The following is a 22,006-nucleotide window of genomic DNA, read 5'->3' as shown; positions in this document are numbered from 1 at the left end:
CGATGCCTTCTGTTCGGGCCGACTGGCTGCCTGCGAGGGTCGGTGATCCTCCGAGAGGCGGCGGCGGCCGGGATCCTGGCACGGCACAGCCCTCCCACACGGTCCGATACCGGCTGTCCGGCCCGGTCAGCAATATGTGATGGAGCAGTGCTGTTGCCGGGGGCCACAGCGCCGGCGGTCATCTTGGATAGAGTCGCACTGTCTTCCGACACGCTGCGGTACCGTCTGTCGGAGCCGGTAGCCTGTGCGTGGGCTGGGGATTGGCTCAGAGACCATCGGCCCCAGGCTCACGGCGGCTCCGGCGGACGTCTCACAAACGCATGTGTACTGGGCACCCCCTGGTCCGTCTGGCTTAGTCCAGCCCACCCGGTCTGGTGTGCGCACGGCAGATGCTGCGCGTCAGCTCGCTACGACACCGCGCCGACACGACAGCGTCATCTGAGCTGCCCCTGACGTGGCGACCGAGCACCGGCCCACCGCGCAGCCCGACGCTCCAAGCCGGTGATCGCTGCTGACAGAGCGTGTCTCCCCGCAGCCGAAGAGGACAAAGCGATCCGAGCCATTCCCAAGAAGCCCGTGGAGAAGGCCAACTTCATCAAGTATTGCGAGCAGCACAGAAAGTACCCGATTCTGTTCAAAGTCGAATTTCAGGTAAGTGGCCTCCTCGTTAGCTCGCTGGTCAACACTGCGGCCGCCGCCCGCAATTAGCGAGCGGTGGAGCCAGCTGACGCTGAGCGCGGGACCCGGCCAGTGGGCTCCCCTCACAATGGCCGCTGCAGTATCATGCGGCGCAGCGGCCGGCCGCCAGCCCCTTTTGTTCGGCGCTCGTTGTCTTCGCTCCGACGGACCGGGCGGCCGCGCCGGCCCATTCAGCCGGCCTCGGCGCTCAGGCGACCTTGCCGACGGCGATCTGGGTCAGGATCGCCGGCGCGCACGGCCCGCTGGCCCACATTCGGTCGCCGTGGGAGACGGACGGACGGACAGGCGGGGGGCGAACGCCGCGCTGCGGGCGGCCCATGCGGCCCCGGCGGCGGGCCGCGGCACCAGACACAGCTCGGCCTTTGTGAGAGACGCGTCAACACCGACGGATAGGAGCCGCCCGGTAAACGGCCGCCGACTGGCCGGGGCGCGGGCGGCGCCGGCGGCGGCCATGACCTGCCGGGCTGGGTCGGCCGTCGCCGGCCGGCGCCGCGGTGCGCGACCTGGCGACAGCTGCCGGCCGGCCGGCGCCGCGTGCTCGGCCGGCACTCTGGCGGCGGCCGCGCCGTTGTTTGTGCGCCGGCCGCGTGCCGCCGCCGGCGACACCGCCCGCTGGATACGTCAGCCGGCCGGACCGCGAGCCGGCATTTGAGTTGGCAGCCGGCGGCGCCGCCGCTGCCAGCGCCGGTGCTGGGTGGCGGTGCGCGGCCTGCGGTTCGGAGGGCGCCGCCGCCGCCTCCGCGCCCGACGCAGCGGCCGGCCGGGCGCGGAGGCGGTGCCGGCGGCGGCGCTGGCTGCCGTGGAGGGCCGCCCCGCCGCGGGGTCGTGGCCCCGAGAGATGATCGCCGTTGTCTCGGGACCGGACAAAGGCGCGGCCGTCCCAGCCTCATGGCTTCGTTCGTGGCAGTTCTGTTCCAGATAAACCAGCCCAGTCTCGGCAGAGTTATAGGGACGTCATGATGGCGGGCCTCGTAAATCTTTTCATTTAGATAAGTTTATTTGACGATGCATGCAATTGCAGGCCATTTAGTAACCCGTTCATCACAGGCGTTGGCGAGCTGCAATGTCGCTGGCTGTGGGTCGCCGTTATTTGAAAAGATGCCATTTTAGTATAACAAATTGTGAGTTTTCCGAGCGCATTCTGAAGGCCTTTAGTCTTGGACAAAGGAGCTAGAGAGTGAGAGGAGCGCTCACAAGTGACATGTTACGGTTTTGTTACCCGCCGGCTATCTCCCAACACAGAATCGCCATGTGGACTGATGTCAACTGACTGGGTGCCGCGTGTTTTGCGACACCGACGATGCGTTTATTGTGTTACAAACCTTTGCCGCGCTGTTTGTATTGCTTATGCTGATGCTCAATTTGTTAATCCTGAAATGCATCACTACGCAATCTCAGACATTCGTAACACTTCTTGTCGTGGGCGTATAATATGCCGTGGAGGGAGTATTGTAAATAGCTGGCACTGGTAAACCATTGGTCGATGCGTTCTTCTGGTGAAAAGTACACCGATGGCGGCGGGGAAGACGTATGTAGTTCAAATCATCGAAGTGTGCAACGAAACAAAATCTCTCAGATCTCAAGATCAAAACCGAAAGCTCTCAAGAAAGCTCGGGTTGGGCGATGCGTGACATTTGCCAGACGTGCGTTTTGCTTTCCTTTTTCCTTTTGCTTTCCTTTGTTCACAACACGCGTTCTGCGGAACGCGTGTTGTGGACAAACACGTGTCATTAAATTTCGAACGCAGGTGACCGACGAGACATTGATAAGTCCTAAGATAAATTGCTTATGACAGTCTTCAAATTTTCACAGGAGGTGTGGAAATGTTCAAAACTCTGTCGTGCGGAGCGTCAGCGGTATGCGTTTAGTGACTGAAAAGTCTCTGGGAGTCCCGAGGAGCCTCCCTCGTCCGGCGAGGGCTAAGTGACGGCGCGGTCTGCTGGGGTGCGCTGGAGCGTTCTTTAGGCATTTGAGTCTCTCACGTAGCTAACGATGCCCATCCTCGGACGAGGAGGACATGGCGAGAATGTAAAGCAGGTTCGTTGTGAAGGAGAAGTCACAGCGCGCGGGTCGGCGCAGTGGTCACACTTACCAACATATTTATGCGCGGCGTCCCTGTGTGCAAAAGAAACAATGCACGGTAAGATGCACACAACTGTTTTCGCGTGCTCATTCACATTCCGGCAAGTCATTTACATAGCCGAGTGCCGATGCCGCTTCATTGCGACACTTGTGCAGCTGCCTAAATAAATCGTAGTCGGCCGTGTCAGCTCCACCACCTGTGTTGTGTGACGAGATAAACGCGTTTGAAACACATGGTCGGCCTCGCCTCCGGTCACCCACTCTCCGCAGTCCGCGTCGGACAGCGGGGAGCGTCATTGTTTTGTCGAGTGCGCGCGGCCTCTGGCTCCGCTGCCACGAGCGGGCGCGGCGCCTTCGTGTGTCGTATGTTTGTGTTTGTTTTTGCGGCGGCCCGGCGCCACTGGCGCCCCGTGCGCCCCGCCCCGGTCCGCTGTTTCTGAAACGCTTCGGCTGTTGACGCGTGGCTCCGGCTGAGCGGGGAGACGAGTGCCGGCGCCCGTGCTGCGGCCAGCGCCGGGTCGGTCCGCGCGACCTGCCGGCATCCTGATGGCGGAGCGACTCGTGTCTGGCCGGTGTCCTCACACGGCAGACACGGCTGCGTCTGGCCGGTGTCCTCACATAGCAGACCCGGCTGCGTCTGGCCGGTGTCCTCGCATAGGACACCCGGCCGCGTCTGGCCGGTGTCCTCGCATAGGACTCCCGGCCGCGTCTGGCCGATGTCCTCGCATAGGACTCCCGGCTGCGTCTGGCCGGTGTCCTCGCATGGGACACCCGGCCGCGTCTGGCCGGTGTCCTCGCATAGGACACCCGGCCGCGTCTGGCCGATATCCTCGCATAGGACACCCGGCCGCGTCTGGCCGGTGTCCTCGCATAGGACACCCGGCCGCGTCTGGCCGATGTCCTCGCATAGGACACCCGGCCGCGTCTGGCCGGTGTCCTCACACGGCAGACCCGGCTCGCGTCTGGCCGGTGTCCTCACACAGCAGACCCGGCTGCGTCTGGCCGGTGTCCTCACACAGCAGACCCGGCCGCGTCTGGCCGGTGTCCTGTCGCGCGCCGGCCTTGTGGCGGCTCCTTGACATCATCCGGCGCGGCCGCTGGTGACAGGCCGGTCCGCCCGACCCGCGTCGTGTGTCGCACCGCGCACCATTAGTCGAGCGGCGGCCACCCGATGCCGGCGATACGGCCGGCCTGGCGGGCCAGCCGGACAGGTGCGCGCCGGGCCGCGGCCCAGCTGGCCCTGCGCGGCGCCCTGATCGCCGAGCAGTGGCAGCGCGGCGCGGCTGGGCTCGGCTCGGCTCGGCTCGGCTTCAGATCTCAGATGAACCGGCCGCAGATGCCGTCCGCGGTCTTCTCCTTGGCGTCCTGACGGGCTGCTATCGACCGACGCCCGGAATGTCGCGGCAGCGGCCGGACGGGCGGCGTGTGTCGCCGGCAGCTTGTGGCGCAGCTGGGCTCGCTCGGCTGTCAGGTACCGGCCGCGGGGCGTGGCGCCGCGCAGCCGACACGCAACCGGCGGAGCAGTCGCGGAGATGTGTGTGTCTCTCGATGTCTGCGTTGTTTATCTGACGATGTGTGGGTTGGAGTAGTCACTGCGGTCACTGCCTGGCGACGTTATCGGCCGGTTTGCACGCAGTCAGTGCTAAAATGGGCCTGGCTGTCGGTGCTCCTGAAACCTACGATGTTCGCTTCGGCTCCGGAAGTTGTGCGGCCCAATGTTCATGGCGTTTGTCAGCCTCTAACCGGGCGTCTCTCCACAGCATGCAGGGCGAATCGAGCCGCACCCCTCGCGTCACGGCAGCAAACCGTGCAACGAGACCAAGAACCAAAACCAGAAGATGGTGCCATGTGAGTGCTTGGTGGTGGCCCCCGCCTGCGACGTTCTGGCATCTTAAGACTGTTACTGGGAGTCGAGCCCAGTCGGGCTGGTGACCCAGCTGCTGCGGCTCCAAGCTGCGTTAATGCAATCGCGCGTACAGTAATGGTCATTTGTTTCATACTCACGTCTGTTATGTTCAAATGGGCGTGACTGGCGTGAAAGGGTCAATACCGCTTAGCTTGTTCCCAGTGCACCATGTTATCTCACGAAGCTGTCGTGGCGACTCATGTCTCGGTCAAATTGACCAGCCAATCTGCAGGCCACTCAGCTGTGTAGCGGCCAGCTGCGTCGCACACGGACTGACCGCGCCTCCCGTGCCGCCCGTTGCCAGACGACTACAACCGGGTGGTGCTGGACATGCTGCCGGCCGAGCCGGAGCCCGTCGACGAGGCCGAGTCCGACTACATCAACGCTTCCTACGTGGACGTAAGTGGCATTATGGGGGATGGAGGCTGGGGGCGAGCGTGCCGGTCGCCGACGGTGCGTTAACGGGCCGCACCGGGCCGGACGAGGCGGTGCGCTCCGAGCCGGCGGCGGCGGTGGCTGTCGCTGGCCCGGATTCGGAGCGGGGCGGAACGCTGGCATTGGCGGCTCATTGTTCGGGTTTTGCGTCGCCGCCGCGCCTTGCCACGCCGCCATTGTCTCCGTGCGCCGTGTTCGAGAGCGGGAGGAGTCCTGGTCGCGTCGGTGTGAGGCCCCACCGCCGGCCAAACCGCCGGCCGTCGCAGAAACCTCCTCCCTCCCCCTCCCCCCTGAGCCTTTGATGCTATCTCTGCGTGGGCGCTCCATGGCGTTAGTGCTACAGCAGGAACTCGTACCAATAAGAGTGCTGCCTTTCTACTGACAGTACTTAAACACGACATTATTTCGACGCGTCAAGACCTGTCCTCCGTCGTTACTTCTACTGCTAAAACTTAGTCAGTCATGACTTGTACACATTACTTCTACCGCAGACTTCAAGGGAAATTAGTGCTACACGCCAAAGTTATACTTCAAGAACGTATAGCTATTATTACTGCTGCTGCAAAAACTTATAGTTCAGCGATGTACACCTGTCATTGTTTCTGCTGCAGAAGCTTATACAGCTTTTACGCTCACCTAACATTACTTCTACCGCCAATACTTAGCCACTTAATGGAAAATGCGTGCACACCTAGCGGCGACTTAGGAATAACTGGCAGGTTACTGGGCAATACTGTAATAAACACTCCGTGGTGTCGACACGAAAAAAGAATCATCCGTCATATTTCGTCATTTTTTCAATTTGCGGTGCTTTGCGTATGAGCGAAGGCTGTCATTTTGTTTGCAGAATTTCAATGAGGAACACAACTTTCTGAAACAATAATTCTGTTGTGTAGCACTAGGGCCTTATTTTAGTCATTGTAGTGGAAACCATGTTGCCTTTTAGTGAACACCAGGCCAGGGGTGTAGTTAAATATTCTGTCGCCGCCTCCATTCACGCCTTATCTGTGATAGGGGCGTGTCTCCATTATTTAAGCATGAGTGCATGACCTTCGCGGCGAGCGCCGTGTTTGATGTGGTTAGTGCCAAGTTTGGCTGTCGTTTTTCCAGTTAAGTCCCCAAACCCTTTTTTGGAACACCACTCCAGTGTCCCATACGTTTTTCCAGCATATGAAATGTCGCGTGGAACTTTTACCGTCGTTGGTCGCTTGATCACGTTATTTACACCAGCAATACTGCATCGATGCCGTGGAGTGGGCACATCTAGTTCGATTTCGTCCGTCCAACTGTACCCATGCGTTCGCTTCATCTGGGATTTTGGTGAGGCTTTAACTGTGGTGCGGAAGAATTGACGGGTATAATTTATGGAGTTTGACCTGTATCACACGACAAAAAAATTGTGCACAGGTATTGCCGGTCGAAGTAATTTCATGTATTAGTAGAGACAAGAAATGTTTGCAGCATTACGTTTTGTCGTTTTTATTACGTTACGCATTCACTACGTTTTTAGTATTGCATGGCACAAAAGTCACGTATAGCTCGTTACCGTGGAAGTAAGATCACTTGTAAGTAAAGGCCATTGCATGGTTTTTGCCTTTGTAGTATTGATTGATTTACGTGTTTTTGCAGTTTAAATTCGGTCGTGGAAGAGTTTTTTCAGTGGAAGCGATGTCGTGTATAAGTAAAGACTAGTGTTTTGTTCAGCAGATGCCATGACAAGTATATGTATTTGAAGTATACATTTTGCCGTTTCGCGCTCATGTCGCGTACCTGGGATGTCATTTGGCGCACGACATCACCTCTACTGTCCTGGTTCCCAATACAACTGAAGTGGCATTTAATTAAGTAAAATCCCTAGACTTTTTCGCAGTAGACGTAAAGCCGTGTAGAGCCGATTCTGTAGCACTCCCGTCGGTGTTAGTTTTGCCGTAACGGGACGATGTTGTCCAAGTGTAAGGACAGCGTCCGCTTGCTGACTGCGACCGTCCGCGGCCCTCGTCACGTCTCGAGGGCCTCACAAGGTCTTCGCACTGGCGAACACCGCCTCCCTCCTCGCCGTCCGCGACCCTTGTCACGTCTCGAGGGCCTCACGAGCTCTCCGCACTGGCAGACACCGCCGCCCTCCCCGCCGTCCGGGGCTCTTGTCACGTCTCGAGGGCCTCACGAGCTTTCTCCGCACTGGCAGACACCGTCGCCCTCCCCACCAAGCGTGAGCCTTGTCACGTCTCGAGGACCTCACGAGCTCTCTCCGCACTGGCAGACACCGTCGCCCCCCCCCCCCCCCCCCACCGAGCGCGAGCCTTGTCACGTCTCGAGGACCTCACGAGCTCTTTCCGCACTGGCAGACACCGTCGCCTTCCCCACCAAGCGCGGGCCTGGCCACGTCTCGAGGGCCTCACGAGCGCCTCACGAGCTCTCTCCGCACCGGCGGACACTGTCGCCCTCCCCGCCAGGCGCGGGCCCGGCACCAGGGCGATAGGTTTGAGTGTGAGATAGCTCACCGGACCCCTGCCGCTGAGTCGGAGCGACCCCCGCCCCTGTCTCGTGTGTGCGTGTGCGGGTGCGTGTGCGTGTGTGCGTGTGCCGGGGAAAGGCGGCTGCGGACCGGGCTGTCCGATATGGACGCCGTAGAATGCTAGTAGACAATCCTGGTCCGGATGCGCCGATAGCCAAACAGCCCACAGACAACGCCACCGTTTCTTTTTGTGTTTTGTTTTGACAGGGACTGGTAGTTTGATGGGGTCTGCTGTGGATGTCATGTTTTGACATCGTCGGTGCGCGCCGAAATTTGATCAGTGAGACTTCCCGACACAACTTCCAGTCCGTAGATAATGTGCCGTTTCTTTAAGTTCTGAATGTGCTTATGAAAACTTTGAATCACCTGCAAGTGATGGCCAGCTGTGTTTTGTGGTCGAATAAATTGCGTGCCGTTTTCGAACGTTAGTTTGTGGTGTGGTGAACCTCGTGACGCTCGACATTTGCCACGAACAGTTTGCTTTGGGGGCGGGGTGCTTTGTCATTCTGAAGGCGTGCATTAGTCTCGGAAGGCAAGTTCGATGGCGCAAATGATGGTGTGAATGTCGCGGTGAGTCTGGCGGCGCCGAGCCGGCTCCCGGCGGCGCGTCACGATCGATGGCTGTTTGGCTCGGTCGTTTGGGTCGTAGCAGTTGGGTCCTCCAACCATTAGCGTGGCTTGCTGGATGATGACAATCCGGCCACTCGCCTGGCTGATGTCAGCCGGGGGCGGCACTGAGCCTGACGTCCTCGCCATTAAGCGCGCGGGGCCGCTGGAGTGGCATTATCCTTACGCATTGAGTACTTTCGCCATCCTCAGGGGCCATTGACATTTGTCCTATTATGTGGTTACGGGCTTGGTTTCCTGGAGGGGACGGCGTGCTAGTGGTTCCGAGTGGGCACAACCTGTTTTGGACAACTTCTTCTCAAATGGATCGTCGTGGCGAACTTCTGTTTCCGTGTGGTCATTCCGCTGACAACGCGTGGTTGTGATGCAAGCTTGGTGCTGCGCCGCACGGCACGGCTACAGTGCGGAACACTGATCTGCGATGCTGCGCCGCACCGGACACTGATCTGTGATGCTGCGCCGCACCGGACACTGATCTGTGATGCTGCGCCGCACCGGACACTGATCTGTGGTGCTGCGCCGCGCCGGACACTGATCTGTGATGCCTCGCCGCACCGGACACTGATATGTGACGCTGCGCCGCACCGGGCACTGATCTGCGATGCTGCACCGCGCCGCACCATACCGGACACTGATCTGCGATGCTGCGCCGCACCAGACACTGATCTGTGATGCTGCGCTGCAACGCGCACTGATCTGTGATGCTGTGCCGCATCGCTCGGCTGCTGCGCCGGACACTGGTCCGTGATGCTGCGCCGCACCGCACACTGGTCCGTGATGCTGTGCCGCCTCGCACGGCTGCTGCACCGCACGAGACACTGGTCCGTGATGGTGTGCCGCATCGCACGCTGGTCTATGATGCTGCACCGCACACCGATATGTGATGCTGCGCCGCGCCACACGACTCCGTCGTCCTGCCGCAGAGCTTGCTGAAGCCGAACGCCTACATCGTGACACAGGGCCCCAACGAACGCACGCTCAACGACCTCTGGCGCATGGTCTGGAAGGAGAACTCGCCCTGCATCGTCATGCTCACTAAGACGTTCGACTTTATCAAGGTGAGTCATCTCCAGAAGATGCAGGAGCGGAGCCGACGAATGCTTGTCTTATCTTTGCTAGGTCGCGGTGTTGATTCTCAGCGCCAGATGTGTTTCGATTTCCTATCAATGGGTCGTGGTTTTGATGATCAGTTCCGGATATGTTTCGGTTTGCTCGCTGCAATTGGCTTGACGGATAAGACTGCTGATGCAGGCATGCCGCGACATGGATACTGCGGATGGTTGTATGGTGCCGTGAAATGATCGACCACTTCCTGGAAAGTGAGCCCGATCACCGAGCACAGCACCCCCGGCACCCGCGGCCGGCAACCTAGCGCCCCCCCCCCCCCCGCCCGTCCCTCGACGTGGGGATGGCCATAGTTGGCCCCGCTGTAGCCGTGTGTCCGTCTGGTCTCAGTCTATTCGCTGTCATGCGGAACCCACGTGTACTGAGACCGTCTCGGCGTTTTCGGCTTAATGATTGGCCGACGCCTGTACGGCCCGTCGCGGTCCGTTCAACGTCATGCCTAGCCCACGTTTGCCCGAGCTGCCGCGACCTATTCGCCGTAATGGTGGGCGCGCGCTCCGCCCCGTCCCGGTGGGCGTGCTGGCGAGGCCTGTGTTTGCTCGTAGCGCGGCGTGGTTGAGGCGTGACGCGCGCCCATCGGGGCCACGTTGCCCGCTCCCCGCTGATCGGAGCCGGCGATGTGGCCGGGGCCTCCACCGAGCCGAGCGGCCGGGCCTCCACCGGAAGCGAGGTCGGGGCCGGTGTTGTGTGGCGCCGCCCGGCCGGCCGGCCTCGTTGACGGGCGGTGGCGCGGCGCCGCGCTGTCGGCGGCGCGGCCGTGTTATGACCCGCTGTCGTGACGGATCAGCGTATCGCGCTCCCGGGCGGATAAAGAGCGACGGCAATGGCGCCGCGGGCGCGGCCGCGCATTGGTTCCGGCCGCTCGGACTTTCCCGACTGGGTCCTGCCGACTGCGACGGAGCAGCGGCCCCGGGCTGGGACGAGCCAGGTCCGTCGCCTGATGTGAAGCGCCGGCGGGAGCGGGTATCCGGCGTGACTGCGGGTACACCTGGCCGTCCAGGCGGTGCTGTGATACCTGGATCATCGGGGCACGCCTGGCCGTACAGCCGGTGCCGTGATACCTGGATCAGCGAGGCACGCTCGACCGTCCAGCCGGTGCCGTGATACCTGTATCATCGGAGCACGCCTGGCCGTCCAGCCGGTGCCGTGATGCCTGTATCATCGGAGCGCGCCCGGCCGTCCAGCCGGTGCTGTGATATCTGGATCATCGGAGCACGCCCGGCCGTCCAGCCGGTGCTGTGATACCTGGATCATCGGAGCCCGCCCGGCCGTCCAGCCGGTGCCGCGATACCTGTATCATCGGAGCACACCCGGCCGTCCAGCCGGTGCCGTGATACCTGTATCATCGGGGCACGCCCGGCCGTCCAGCCGGTGCCGTGATACCTGGATCAGCGAGGCACGCCCGGCCGTCCAGCCGGTGCCGTGATACCTGTATCATCGGAGCACGCCTGGCCGTCCAGCCGGTGCTGTGGTACCTGGATCAGCGGAGCACGCCCGGCCGTCCAGCCGATCCCCTGATACCTGGATCAGCGGAGCACGCCCGGCCGTCTAACCGGTGCCGTGATACCTGTGTCACCGGAGCACACCCGGCCGTCCAGCCAGTGCCGTGATACCTGTATCATCGGGGCGCGCCTGGCCGTCCAGCCGGTGCCGTGATACCCGTATTATCTGAGCACGCCTGGCCGTCCAGCCGATGCCCTGATACCTGGATCAGTGGAGCACGCCCGGCCGTCCAGCCGGTACCGTGATACCTGTATTATCGGAGCACGCCCGGCCGTCCAGCCGGTGCCGTGATACCTGGATCAGCGGAGCACGCCCGGCCGTCCAGCCGGTACCGCGACACCTGTATCGCACGGTCCGCTGCTCCCGGCCCTGCGGTTGGAACTCCGGTGCCGGTTACGATTTTGATGCGGGCGGACGGGCGCTTCTGAAGCGGCGGGCCAGGCCTGCAAACACTGGCCACGTCCGAGGCACGTGCCATCCGGCTGCGGGCTGCCTGCATAGCGCCGCGGCGCCGCGGGCCGGCGCAGCCTCCGACATCGACGCCGATCGCCCCGGGGCGGAACAACGCAGCTGGCGTACACAAACGCGTTCGTCAAATGAGGAGCTGGCGCCACGAATGGTTGATGTTGACTTTTTGGAATTAAATAAAAGGCTGCGAGGCACAAAAACAGCGTACATCATTTGTGAGCGTTAATGCGGTGTAGGGGTATGAGCCAAACATCTCTCGATTCCGTGGATTCTTCCCATTTATCAATGACGTGAACGTGTATCATAGGTCAAACTGAACATTTTTCGTTATGCATGCTTGCTGGATGAGATCACAAACGATGCAGTTTATGCTTCTGCCTTGTGAAATTAACCGGTGTGTTGCTGCCTGCCCTGTCATGCAATGTTTTGATTACGGAACTGAGCCGTGTTTATAGCACGTATTTGCCTTGAACGGTACAGCTGATGACAGGAAGCGCTTGGACGCGTTTCCCGGTCAGCCGCCATCACAGCCACATCGCTGGCGGAGATGCATTCGCCTCAGCAGGCGTTTCATGTAACAGATCGCCGGCGCATGCCGCGTGTGGTGCACGATCAATCACGCCGGCTGTGACGGAGTGCCGAGGCGGCGGACGGAGCGCGCCTGCTCGCGGCCGTGGTCCTCTGCAGCCGGTAGCCGGCGGCGGCGTCCAGGTCCGGACCGGCTGATGCCGCGCCGCGGCCGGCGCTCGGCGGGCGTCAGGGAGGCCGCCGCCGCGGTGGCGAGCCGCCTGATGGACTCACGGACCGCCTCTGCCTGTCCGCCTCACGGACCGCCCGCGGCCGTCGATGGCCGCCGTGCAGCGTCCCCGGCCGGCCGACGCGGGCTCAGCCGACTGGTCCCGGCCGGGTCCGTGGCGGCCGGTGCCTGGCTCTGCCGGCGGTGCGGCAGCCGCGCCGCTGACGACCTCTTGGCGACTGGCAGCCGCCCGGACCGGCTCAAAATAAGCTCCGGTCAGGTGCTGTCCGCTGATTGCGGCAGCCATCCGCCCCGTGCTGATCACGTGGCGCTGGCCGCGCCGCCGACAACGGGCTTGTGTTTCATAAGCCGGGATGGGTGACGGTGCTCAGCCGCCGATTGCGGCCGGGCTGAGCCGCAGTCTAGTGCTAAGTGGAACACAAGCCGTGGTGAAAAGTGCACCTCAAACGGAGGGCGCTTTGAACGTCGTAGGATAATTACGTTACTCACTTTGCATTCTTGCGAGGTTAATACCCTATGCGGCGACCCTGCACCCTATTGGTTGATGGCGATGGAAAGCCTTTTCGTGCCTACTAACGACGTACGTGACGGGATCCCGCGCTGCGTGTGGTGCGGGGATCTGCGCCGCACGCCAGGCGCGCATCGAGCGCTGCGGCGCAGATGGACCTTTGTCGGCACCAGTCCCGGATCTGCGTCGGAACTGCGAAGAAAGCGTTCGAGTGCAGCCGGGTCGGTTGATTCTGACGCTTCGCCGACGGTGAACGGGACTCCCCTCGGGAACAGGACTGTGTCGGCCAACCGGATGAGTTGCGTAGCGGGGTGTTTGGACACCGTGGAAGCGTTCTCGTTCTGTCCAAGCGCGTGCTGCTGAGCGTCCGACGCCGTTCTGAACCTCTTGGGCGCCGCTGGTCTTGTGTTCTCGATAGGGGGGATGATTGTCTGCGAGGGATGGTCGAGGGATGGTCTCATGTCCCAGATGGGGTCTTCGGGTACCAGTTCGTACCGCTTTGGACAGGTCCGCGCTTGTCAGACGTTCGGCGCCGGCCGCACGGTCGAGGATGACGCCGATCCCATATAGCGGTGTTATTCATGCTGAGTGTACTCGTATCTCGAAGAGGAGCGGTTCGGCCAACTCGACCCAGAAATAGTTTCGCCATTGTGGGCGAGCGTGCCCGCATTGGCTGAGTGGAGATCGCGATTCAGCGTTCGCCCACACTCCAAACAGGGTCTGGTGCGTCGTAGACGCCCCGCCCCAGCGTCCTGCGGTGACGCACCGGCTCTCGCTCGCGTTCGTCGTAGGCGCCCCGACCCCAGCGTCCTGCGGTGACGCACCGGCTCTCGCTCGCGTTCGTTGTAGGCGCCCCGACCCCAGCGTCCTGCGGTGACACACCGGCTCTCGCTCGCATTCGTCGTAGGCGCCCCAGCCCCAGCGTCCGGCGGTGACGCAACAGCTCTGGCTCGTGTTCCAGCCTAGTCAGCATACTGAATGCCATTCAGATCTCATGTCACAGCCCTCGACAATGGCCCTAGCGGTGGTGCGGCAGCAGCGGGCGGCACGGCCTCTGGAAGGAGTCAGCGACAGCTGTGCTCGTCACAGACCCGCAGGAACCGCTGTCAGGCCGTGCCGGACAAATTGCGTGTTGTTTGTCCCCGTGACCACTTACGGGTCGGTGCCTACGATCGAAGCCGGGTCGAAGGGAGCCCACATGAATGTCCGGTATTACCGCCAGCCCCGGCGGTCCTGGGGCCCTTGTCACGGACCTCGTCACACACGCGGACTATTAGCGCGAGCCGGCCGAGTGGCACGCGCGGCAGGGTCGCGCGACCCGGCCGGCGGCGCTGTGGCCCGAGGCGGTGACCGGGGCACCGCCGCGCCGCACGTCACGCGGGGTTCAGCAGGGACGTCAGGCCCGTCGCGTCGCCGTCCGCTGCTGTGCTCTGCTGTCTGGCCGGCCGGTACCTGGCAGGACACCGAGACGGTCCGCGCGGCCCGGGTCTACGCGTGACCGCCCGGCCGGTCGCCAGGTGACGGCGCTGGGTCGAGCCGCGCGCCGCGGCTGCTGACCGGCGTGCCGCCTCGCTGCCGACAGGTGATGTGCGTCCAGTACTGGCCCGTGCTGGTGGACAAGGAGGAGACGTACGGCGACATCGTTGTCACCGTGCTCAAGGAGGAACAGCTGGCCAACTTCGTCATCCGCACCATCCGGCTGAACAAGGACGACCAGGTACGCGTCTCCGCCGAGCCGCGCCCCGACGCCTGGACGCCGGCGCGCACGGACGCACACACGCAGGCACGCCGGCGCGCACGGACGCACACACGCAGGCACGCCGGCGCGCACGGACGCACACACGCAGACACGCAGGCACGCAGGCACGCAGGCACGCAGGCACGCAGGCACGCAGCCCGACAAGCCAATATGGTTGTTGGCCCACACGCACGCTCGCGTACAGGCCAAGGATGCCGGTTGGCCGCACTCGGTAACGCATTGATCAGCGCACGCGCGATCACACACCAGCGCACTGTGCGCACTAAGATCGGCTGAGCGCGGCCGACGACCTGAGACGCACACACCTACCGCGCACACAGCGCACTAGTTTACAGGCGCCCCTCGAGCTGGCGCTGGCGTACTCTGCTGGTTATGGCGCCAGGCGTGGCGCCTGACGCCCCTGGACGCCAGATTACGCTTTGGCGACCGGCGGCCGCCGTCTATGATTAGTCGGCTCCGGTTGCCGTGTCCAAAGGTCAGGTGGTAACGACATCATCAGAGGACGCCACGCGCGCCGGCGCCTCAGCTGGTGCGGCCGCCCGCCGAGCCGCGGCGGCGCCGTGACGTGTCGCTGGACTGAGCTCACCGCCGCTCAGGTGTGCTTCTCTTCCCGTGAAGTGACGCCCGCCGTGACGCGTCGCTGGGCTGAGCCCACGGCCGCTCGGGTGGGCTTCTTTGCACGGAAAGTGACGCCCGCAGGCCAGTGATGTCAGGGCCAGTCGGAGGCTGCGAGGCCTCTCCGCCGGCGCTGGCCACCTGTCGGCGCTGTCCGGTGTCGATCTCGACATGGCCCAGCTGTGTTTGCGCCGTGCTCGCGCCCCCACCCCGAGTACGGCTTGTAGGTGGCGTCAGGGTGCGCGCGCACTGAGCCGGTGGGATGAGGCGCTCGTCGCGCTCAAAGCTGGACAAAGCGGGCTCTGAGACGTGTTCGACGCGTTGCACTGGCCTTGAGGCGCGTCTTTTGTCGGGCGCGTGTTCAGGTGACCGCATCTTGCCTCCCCGTCGCCGTCCGGCAGGAGCGGACCGTGCTGCAGTTCCACTACACCGAGTGGCCGTGCCACTCGTGCCCCTTCTCCAACGCCATTCTGGAGTTCCGGCGACGGATCCGCATCTGCCTGCGTCACCGCACGCCCGACCTCGACGGACCCATCGTGGTGCACTGCAGGTCGGTACCGCCGCGTCGGGGGAGGGGAAGGGGGGGTGGGGGCGGGGCGAGGGCCGCCGTCAATGTAGAGCGCTGATGCCTGTCTGAGTCCTTGGCTCAGCGTTTTCCGAGGCCTCCTAGGGTTCATATTGTTGTGTTATAAATATTTTGATGAGTAGAAAAAACGGCTGCGAAATTCATCCTCCACCTTGAGGCGCCACCTTTCCGCAGTGTACGGGTGGGGCACGGGACGTCAACTGCACCGCGTGGCCAGCGAGAGAGACTTTGGGCGCCGCGGCTCGGTGTCACTGACTGATAGTTATTCAGACACCAGCCCGAGGGCGTGCGCTTTGTTTCGGCCGACTGATATACAATGGCCAGCTGGCAGCCGGCCAGGCGGCCCTTCTGACACGGCCGGTCGCACTGTAGCATTGTGCGGCACAAAGGAGATCTCTCGGCGCCCGCCGCGCTCTCGGCTGACAGACCGCCGGCAAAAATGACCATTTGCCCTGGATGTGACCCACTTCGCTGCTGGGCTGTGAGTGCACGCAATAAACGCTCGGCTGGCACAAGCGCCTGACATGCATGGCCAGTCCCGAGACGCTTGTGCCGCTTGCTCGAAATCATATAAGCACAGTGAGTCCTGCCGTTCGTCCAAGTGGCTAGCAATCATTGGGTTCGTATATAACGTACTGCCTACCTTGTTGCGCAGTAAAGGATCTCATTCTGTCTGAATGTCAAGGAGCCCTTATTGCGCCCCGCCGAGGTGAAAAAAAAAAAACGCTGATTGCTGTGCGTGTGCACGCCTTGTAGAATCAGACGAGCTGTTGCGCCAACCGGCCTCGGTGATCCGTGAATGTGTCGCGGAAATGCGCTGCCCTGCGCCACGGAACATCACATCTCAACGACGCCCACCGCCGGCACGGGCCGTGGTCGAACACCGCGCCGCCGCCAGCTGCGGCCGTGCGGGCCGGGCCGGGCCGAGGGAGGGGGGTCGGTGCCACCGGGAGCCGGCGCCGTGCTGATGGGCCCCGGTGCTTCGGTCTTGCGCGGCAGTCGATCGTGCCGACCAATTACCGCGCGGGCGGGGCATCGGCCGACGACCGCGACGCGTGCTGATCAGTGCGACGTCCCGGACCAGCGGCGGGGCACTCTGCCTCTCGCCGCGGGGCTGACGGTGCGCGACTCTCTCTCTCTCTCTCTCTCCCTCTCTCTTCTCTCTCTTCTCTCTCTCTCTCTTCTCCTCTCTTCTTCTTCCCTCTTCTCTCTCTCTCTCTTCTCCTCTCTCTCTCTCTTCTCTCTCTCTCTCTCTTCCTTCTCTCTCCTCTCTCTCTCTCTTCTACTCTCTTTCTCTCTCTCTCTCTCTCCTCTCTCTCTCCTCTTTCTCTCTCTCTCTCCTCCTCTCTGCTCTCTCTCCTCTCTCTCTCTCTCTCTCTCCTCTCTCTCTCTCTCTCCTCTCTCTCTCTCTCTCTCCTCCTCTCCTCTCTCTCTCTCTCTCTCTTCTCTCTCTCTCTCTCTCTCTCTCTTCTCTCTCTCTCTCTCTCTCTCTCTCTCTCTCTCTCTCTCTCTCTCTCTCTCTCTCTCTCTCTCTCCTATCTCTCTCTCTATCTCTCTCTCCTCTCTCTCTCTCTCTCTCTCTCTCTCTCTCTCTCTCTCTCTCTCTCTCTCTCTCCTCTCTCTCTCTCTCTCTCTCTCTCTCTCTCTCTCTCTCTCTCTCTCTCTCTCTCTCTCTCTCTCTCTCTCTCTCTCTCTCTCTCTCTCTCTCTCTCTCTCTCTCTCTCTCTCTCTCTCTCTCTCTCTCTCTCTCTCTCTCTCTCCTCTCTCTCTCTCTCTCTCTCTCTCTCTCTCTCTCTCTCTCTCTCTCTCTCTCTCTCTCTCTCTCTCTCTCCTCTCTCTCTCTCTCTCTCTCTCTCTCTCTCTCTCTCTCTCTCTCTCTCTCTCTCTCTCTCTCTCTCTCTCTCTCTCTCTCTCTCTCTCTCTCTCTCTCTCTCTCTCTCTCTCTCTCTCTCTCTCTCTCTCTCTCTCTCTCTCTCTCTCTCTCTCTCTCTCTCTCTCTCTCTCTCTCTCTCTCTCTCTCTCTCTCTCTCTCTCTCTCTCTCTCTCTCTCTCTCTCTCTCTCTCTCTCTCTCTCTCTCTCTCTCTCTCTCTCTCTCTCTCTCTCTCTCTCTCTCTCTCTCTCTCTCTCTCTCTCTCCTCTCTCTCTCTCTCTCTCTCTCTCTCTCTCTCTCTCTCTCTCTCTCTCTCTCTCTCTCTCTCTCTCTCTCTCTCTCTCCTCTCCTCTCTCTCTCTCTCTCTCTCTCTCTCTCTCTCTCTCTCTCTCTCTCTCTCTCCTCTCTCTCTCTCTCTCTCTCTCTCTATCTCTCTCTCTCTCTCTCTCTCTCTCTCTCTCTCTCCTCTCTCTCTCTTCTCTCTCTCTCTCTCTCTCTCTCTCTCTCTCTTTCTCTCTCTCGCTCTCTCCGGCGTATATGTCTGACAAGCCCGGACTTCGAGAAGCGAGCGCTGGAGCTGGTGCTGTACTCATCGCCAAACGCTCCGACGCCGGGGCGAGCCTGGGCACAGAGGACCGGCCTACCGGCGTCCACAGCCGCCAGCTTGTTAGCGCCGGTCTCGGCGCGCGTGACGGCGGCTCACTTCTTCTTCCGCTTGTTTGATGTCGGCCCGGACACGTGCTAATTGCTGTCAGCCGCACGACGTGGTGCTGGGCGCCGCAGTCTCCGCCTCACGGGCTCAGCACGTGCCGTTGCGCCCATCGCACGGTGCGTTACAAACATGATAACGACGTGAGTCGGGACGTGTGCGCCCCACAATTTTGGGCCAGTCTCTTTGTTAGCTACACGCCACGGAGCATGCGGACTCCTACGCGGGGCCCAAATTGAAGTCCCGGCTGTGCCGTGTGCCCCTGAGCGCTAATATAGGCAGTGCATTCGCTGACGCTCAGTGAAAGGGGCGGGCTAATCCAAAGCCTCACGTGTATCGCGTATGACGACGTGTATCGCGTGCCCTCAAAAATGAATGGATGTCGTCATCAGAGTGGAGGATTGCGCACCGCTTTGTTGATGTTATCAACATTGTGGAGGGATGGGTATCGCCTTATACCAGTCAGGCGGTCATGGACAGACTTACATGATTGTGGGGCATGTCATACATGTACTTATGCAGTATGACGCATGGGAATGGGAGTAGTGCGCTCCGAATATTATGGTGTGGCACTACACCAGCAGTCACGTGCGAACCTCCCCCCTAGTACTAGCGGTACTTCATCCCGCATTTTTGTTTGCACTCGTTCTATGATACTTATGTCATGGCTCGGTACCCAGGCTGAACGATCTAGTTACAGCTGACTTTGTGGAAGACGGAGGGGACTTAGAGTTGTAATTTCCAGGGATTTAAAGGCTGAAAAGCAATGTGGGGCTGCTAGGAGCGAGGCATTTCCGATGCTGGGACTTGTAAACAGGAATGTCCATTACAAGAGAAGGAATGTTGTCAAAAAGTTGTACGTGGCTTGTGTCAGACCACACCTAGAGAAGCTTGCTTCCCATGCCTCCAAAAACGAATGGAGCTGCTGAGGCTGAAGAGAGTACAGCGAAAAGCAACTAGGATGATATATGGGTAGGCCATCTTAAAACATGAGGATAGGCTTAAGGCTTTGGATTGGTATTCACTGCAATATCGTAGACTTTGAGGAGATTTGATAATGGCATTCAAGATTATGAAAGGGATAGACGAGGCAGATGTACAGGGAGCGCTGGAGGTTAGGCCGAGACTTAGTTGGAACCAATTTAAAGTAACAAAAGGTAAGAGTAGAGCTGTGCAGGGGCAGATGTGATTTGGTAAAAAAAAAAAGTGAATCATTGGAACGGATTGCCAAACGAAGTTGCAGGAAGTCCCTCCCTAGCAACATTTAAGAATCGTTTGAACAACTTCTATCGGTCTAAGGATCTCAGTTATAGCTACATTCAGGCAGGTCAGGTGGTAAGATTGGTGTCAAGGGTGAGTGCGGAATCTGGGTTAGGCCAACCTCGATGGCCCCTTGTGGCCCTTTACTGGCCTGATGTCTGCATGTTTATATGTCTAACGCCGTCGAAGGAATGAACCGGTCACCAATCAGTTCACCCCTTCTGACCTGTCTGCTGTCGAGGGCATGCGCCTGGATTAGTACTGTTCCGCACAGCATCTTTGTGCTGCGTTGCAGTCTAAGGCCCAAGATTTACAGTTGAGAAAGAAGGCGCCCTGGATCGCGAAGGGCCTTATTTTTGCTGTAATTATACCATGCCCGACCCCAGTGTCTCTGCGCGACCAATAAGTCACAGTATTGTGTCAGCCCATGCATGGCAGAGTTGTCTCACAGTGATACGCAGTACCGTGCCATCCCGCGCCTGACAGCGTTGTCTCCAGCGGTCAGTGATGCACGGTACCGTGTCATCCCGCGCCGGACAGCGTTGTCTCTCCTGGTCAGTGACGGAGAGCTGCCGTGTTATGTCTTGTCTGACAGCGTTGTCTCCGCCGGTCAGTGATACGCGGTACCGTGTCATCCCGCGTCTGGCAGCGTTGTCTCTCCTGGTCAGTGACGGAGCGGTACCGTGTCAGCCCGCGTCTGACAGCGTTGTCTCCGCCGGTCAGTGATGCGCGGTACCGTGTCATCCCGCGCCGGACAGCGTTATCTCTCCTGGTTAGTGACGGAGCGGTATCGCGTCAGCCCGCGTCTGACAGCGTTGTCTCTCCCGGTCCGTGACGGAGCGGGCCGGTCAGGCCTCTTCTGACAGCGTTGTCTCTCCCGGTCAATGACAGAGCGGTACCGTGTCGTCCTGCGTCCGACAGCGTTGTCTCTCCCGGTCAGTGACGGATCGATACCATGTCGTCCCGCGCCTGACAATGTTGCCTTTCCCGGTCAGTGACGGAGCGGTACCGTGTCGTCCCGCGCCTGACAACGTTGCCTTTCCCGGTCAGTGACGGATCGGTACCATGTCGTCCCGCGCTTGACAACGTTGCCTTTCCCGGTCAGTGACGGAGAGGTACCGTGTCGTCCCGCGCCTGACAACGTTGCCTCTTCCGGTCAGTGACGGAGCGGGCCGGTCAGGGGTGTTCCTGGCGATTGACGCCAACATTGAGTTGGCCGAGGAGGACGGCGTGTTCGACGTCTACGGCTACCTGAAGAAGATGCGGCAGGCCCGGCGGGGTCTCATCGAGACGATCGTGAGTGCCGAGCGGTCGTCAGCGCGGGTGCACGTGCCGACCGGCTGGGGTTGAGATGGAGGGGAGGGGGGGGGGGCAGCGGGAGGTGATCGTGAGGTGAGTACTGAGCAGCCGCCGGAGTAAGAGCGAACGTGCTGGCTGGCGTAGGGGGCCGGGTGGGGATCGATTGACGCGGCAGACTGAAGATGATCTTCGATGGCGTTAATGATGAGAGGATGGTGAGTTCGGTGGCCGCGTTGATGTGTGAAGAGGGCGTTTTTGCATAGTACTCCTTTTTGGCGACAGTGAGCTGTTTCAGATGGGGGCCAAGCGTTTACACACTGCCTTTATCTTCAACTTGGCACTCGGCCACGAAACTAGGCATACCCTCCACTCCCCAGTGTTGTGGAAGAAAAGTGCTGTGATGAAGGTTCCGGATCCAGATGCGCACTGGCTGGTCTTCACACACTCAGCTGATCAGCGGCGGGTGCTCTTTCCAGTTGATCGTTTGGACGTGTGGGTTGTCAGGTAGTCGAGCTCGTTTTGGGATCGAAGTGATGGGGCATGCTGTGTGGGGAGAGGGAGGGGGCGTTTCGCAGCCAAGCACCCCGGGCACTGCCGTCAAGTGTGGCACCTGATCAATGACTGGTTCGCTCCATCTCTGGAGCCCCCACTAGGAATTCGGAGGCCCCTGGCGACTCAGGACGCATTCAGCTGGTGACGAGAGCCTTAGTGGTGGTGTCGGCCGGTAGCAGTTGTGCTTCTTGGCTGTTCATCGCTGTACTTCTCGGCTGTTCACGAGCAGCGTTGTCTCGGAGTTGTACACGGGCAGCGCGTCGCCCGGAAGGTCACCAGCGGTGTGTGGTGTACACGCGACGCCACGGGCCCGCCTAAGCTGTCCCTACGCTACCCGCAGGACCAGTACAAGTTTGTGTACGACACGCTGGAGGAGTTCGTCACGTGCGGCTATTCGTCCTTCCCGGTGTCGGAGCTGTCGCAGCGGCTGAAGGAGAAGGCCGTCAAAGGGCTCGACAAGCTGAACGACTACCAGCGCGAGTTCAACCAGATCTGCCGCCAGGTGCCCAAGTTCACGATCGGCGACTGCGCCGGCGGCCACCGCGCCGACAACCGACACAAGAACCGTGACGTCATGATCGTGCCGCGTGAGTCCTCCATGTGTGACGTCATGACAGCGTGACCTCATCGGCCGGCTGTGAGGCGACTGAACGGACCAGGCAGGTTTGCGATGCGCATGGTGGATGTTAGGTGAGTGCGCTGCGCTGTGTTTGCGACGACGCCTTGTTTG

At 60.7% G+C, this 22,006-nt stretch overlaps 1 protein-coding gene across 1 annotated transcript in view; it reads left to right on the top strand.

Annotated features, from left to right (window-relative positions):
* Nucleotides 1-22,006, top strand: part of LOC119092939 (receptor-type tyrosine-protein phosphatase U) — a 34,830-nt gene that overhangs the window by 3,249 nt on the left and 9,575 nt on the right. The window contains exons 2-9 of the mRNA XM_037215836.1: nucleotides 536-651; nucleotides 4,542-4,629; nucleotides 4,992-5,086; nucleotides 9,188-9,322; nucleotides 14,208-14,342; nucleotides 15,401-15,549; nucleotides 20,586-20,721; nucleotides 21,617-21,863. Coding sequence (XP_037071731.1) covers nucleotides 536-651; nucleotides 4,542-4,629; nucleotides 4,992-5,086; nucleotides 9,188-9,322; nucleotides 14,208-14,342; nucleotides 15,401-15,549; nucleotides 20,586-20,721; nucleotides 21,617-21,863 — 1,101 coding nt within the window. The remainder of the gene's footprint in view (nucleotides 1-535; nucleotides 652-4,541; nucleotides 4,630-4,991; nucleotides 5,087-9,187; nucleotides 9,323-14,207; nucleotides 14,343-15,400; nucleotides 15,550-20,585; nucleotides 20,722-21,616; nucleotides 21,864-22,006) is intronic.

Source organism: Pollicipes pollicipes, unplaced genomic scaffold (assembly GCF_011947565.3).
Source record: "Pollicipes pollicipes isolate AB1234 unplaced genomic scaffold, Ppol_2.1 Scaffold_3718;HRSCAF=4362_pilon_pilon_pilon, whole genome shotgun sequence".
NCBI classification, from domain to species: domain Eukaryota; kingdom Metazoa; phylum Arthropoda; class Thecostraca; order Pollicipedomorpha; family Pollicipedidae; genus Pollicipes; species Pollicipes pollicipes.
The sequence above is the reverse complement of the archived record's forward strand: the minus strand, read 5'-3'. Positions and strand labels throughout refer to the sequence as shown.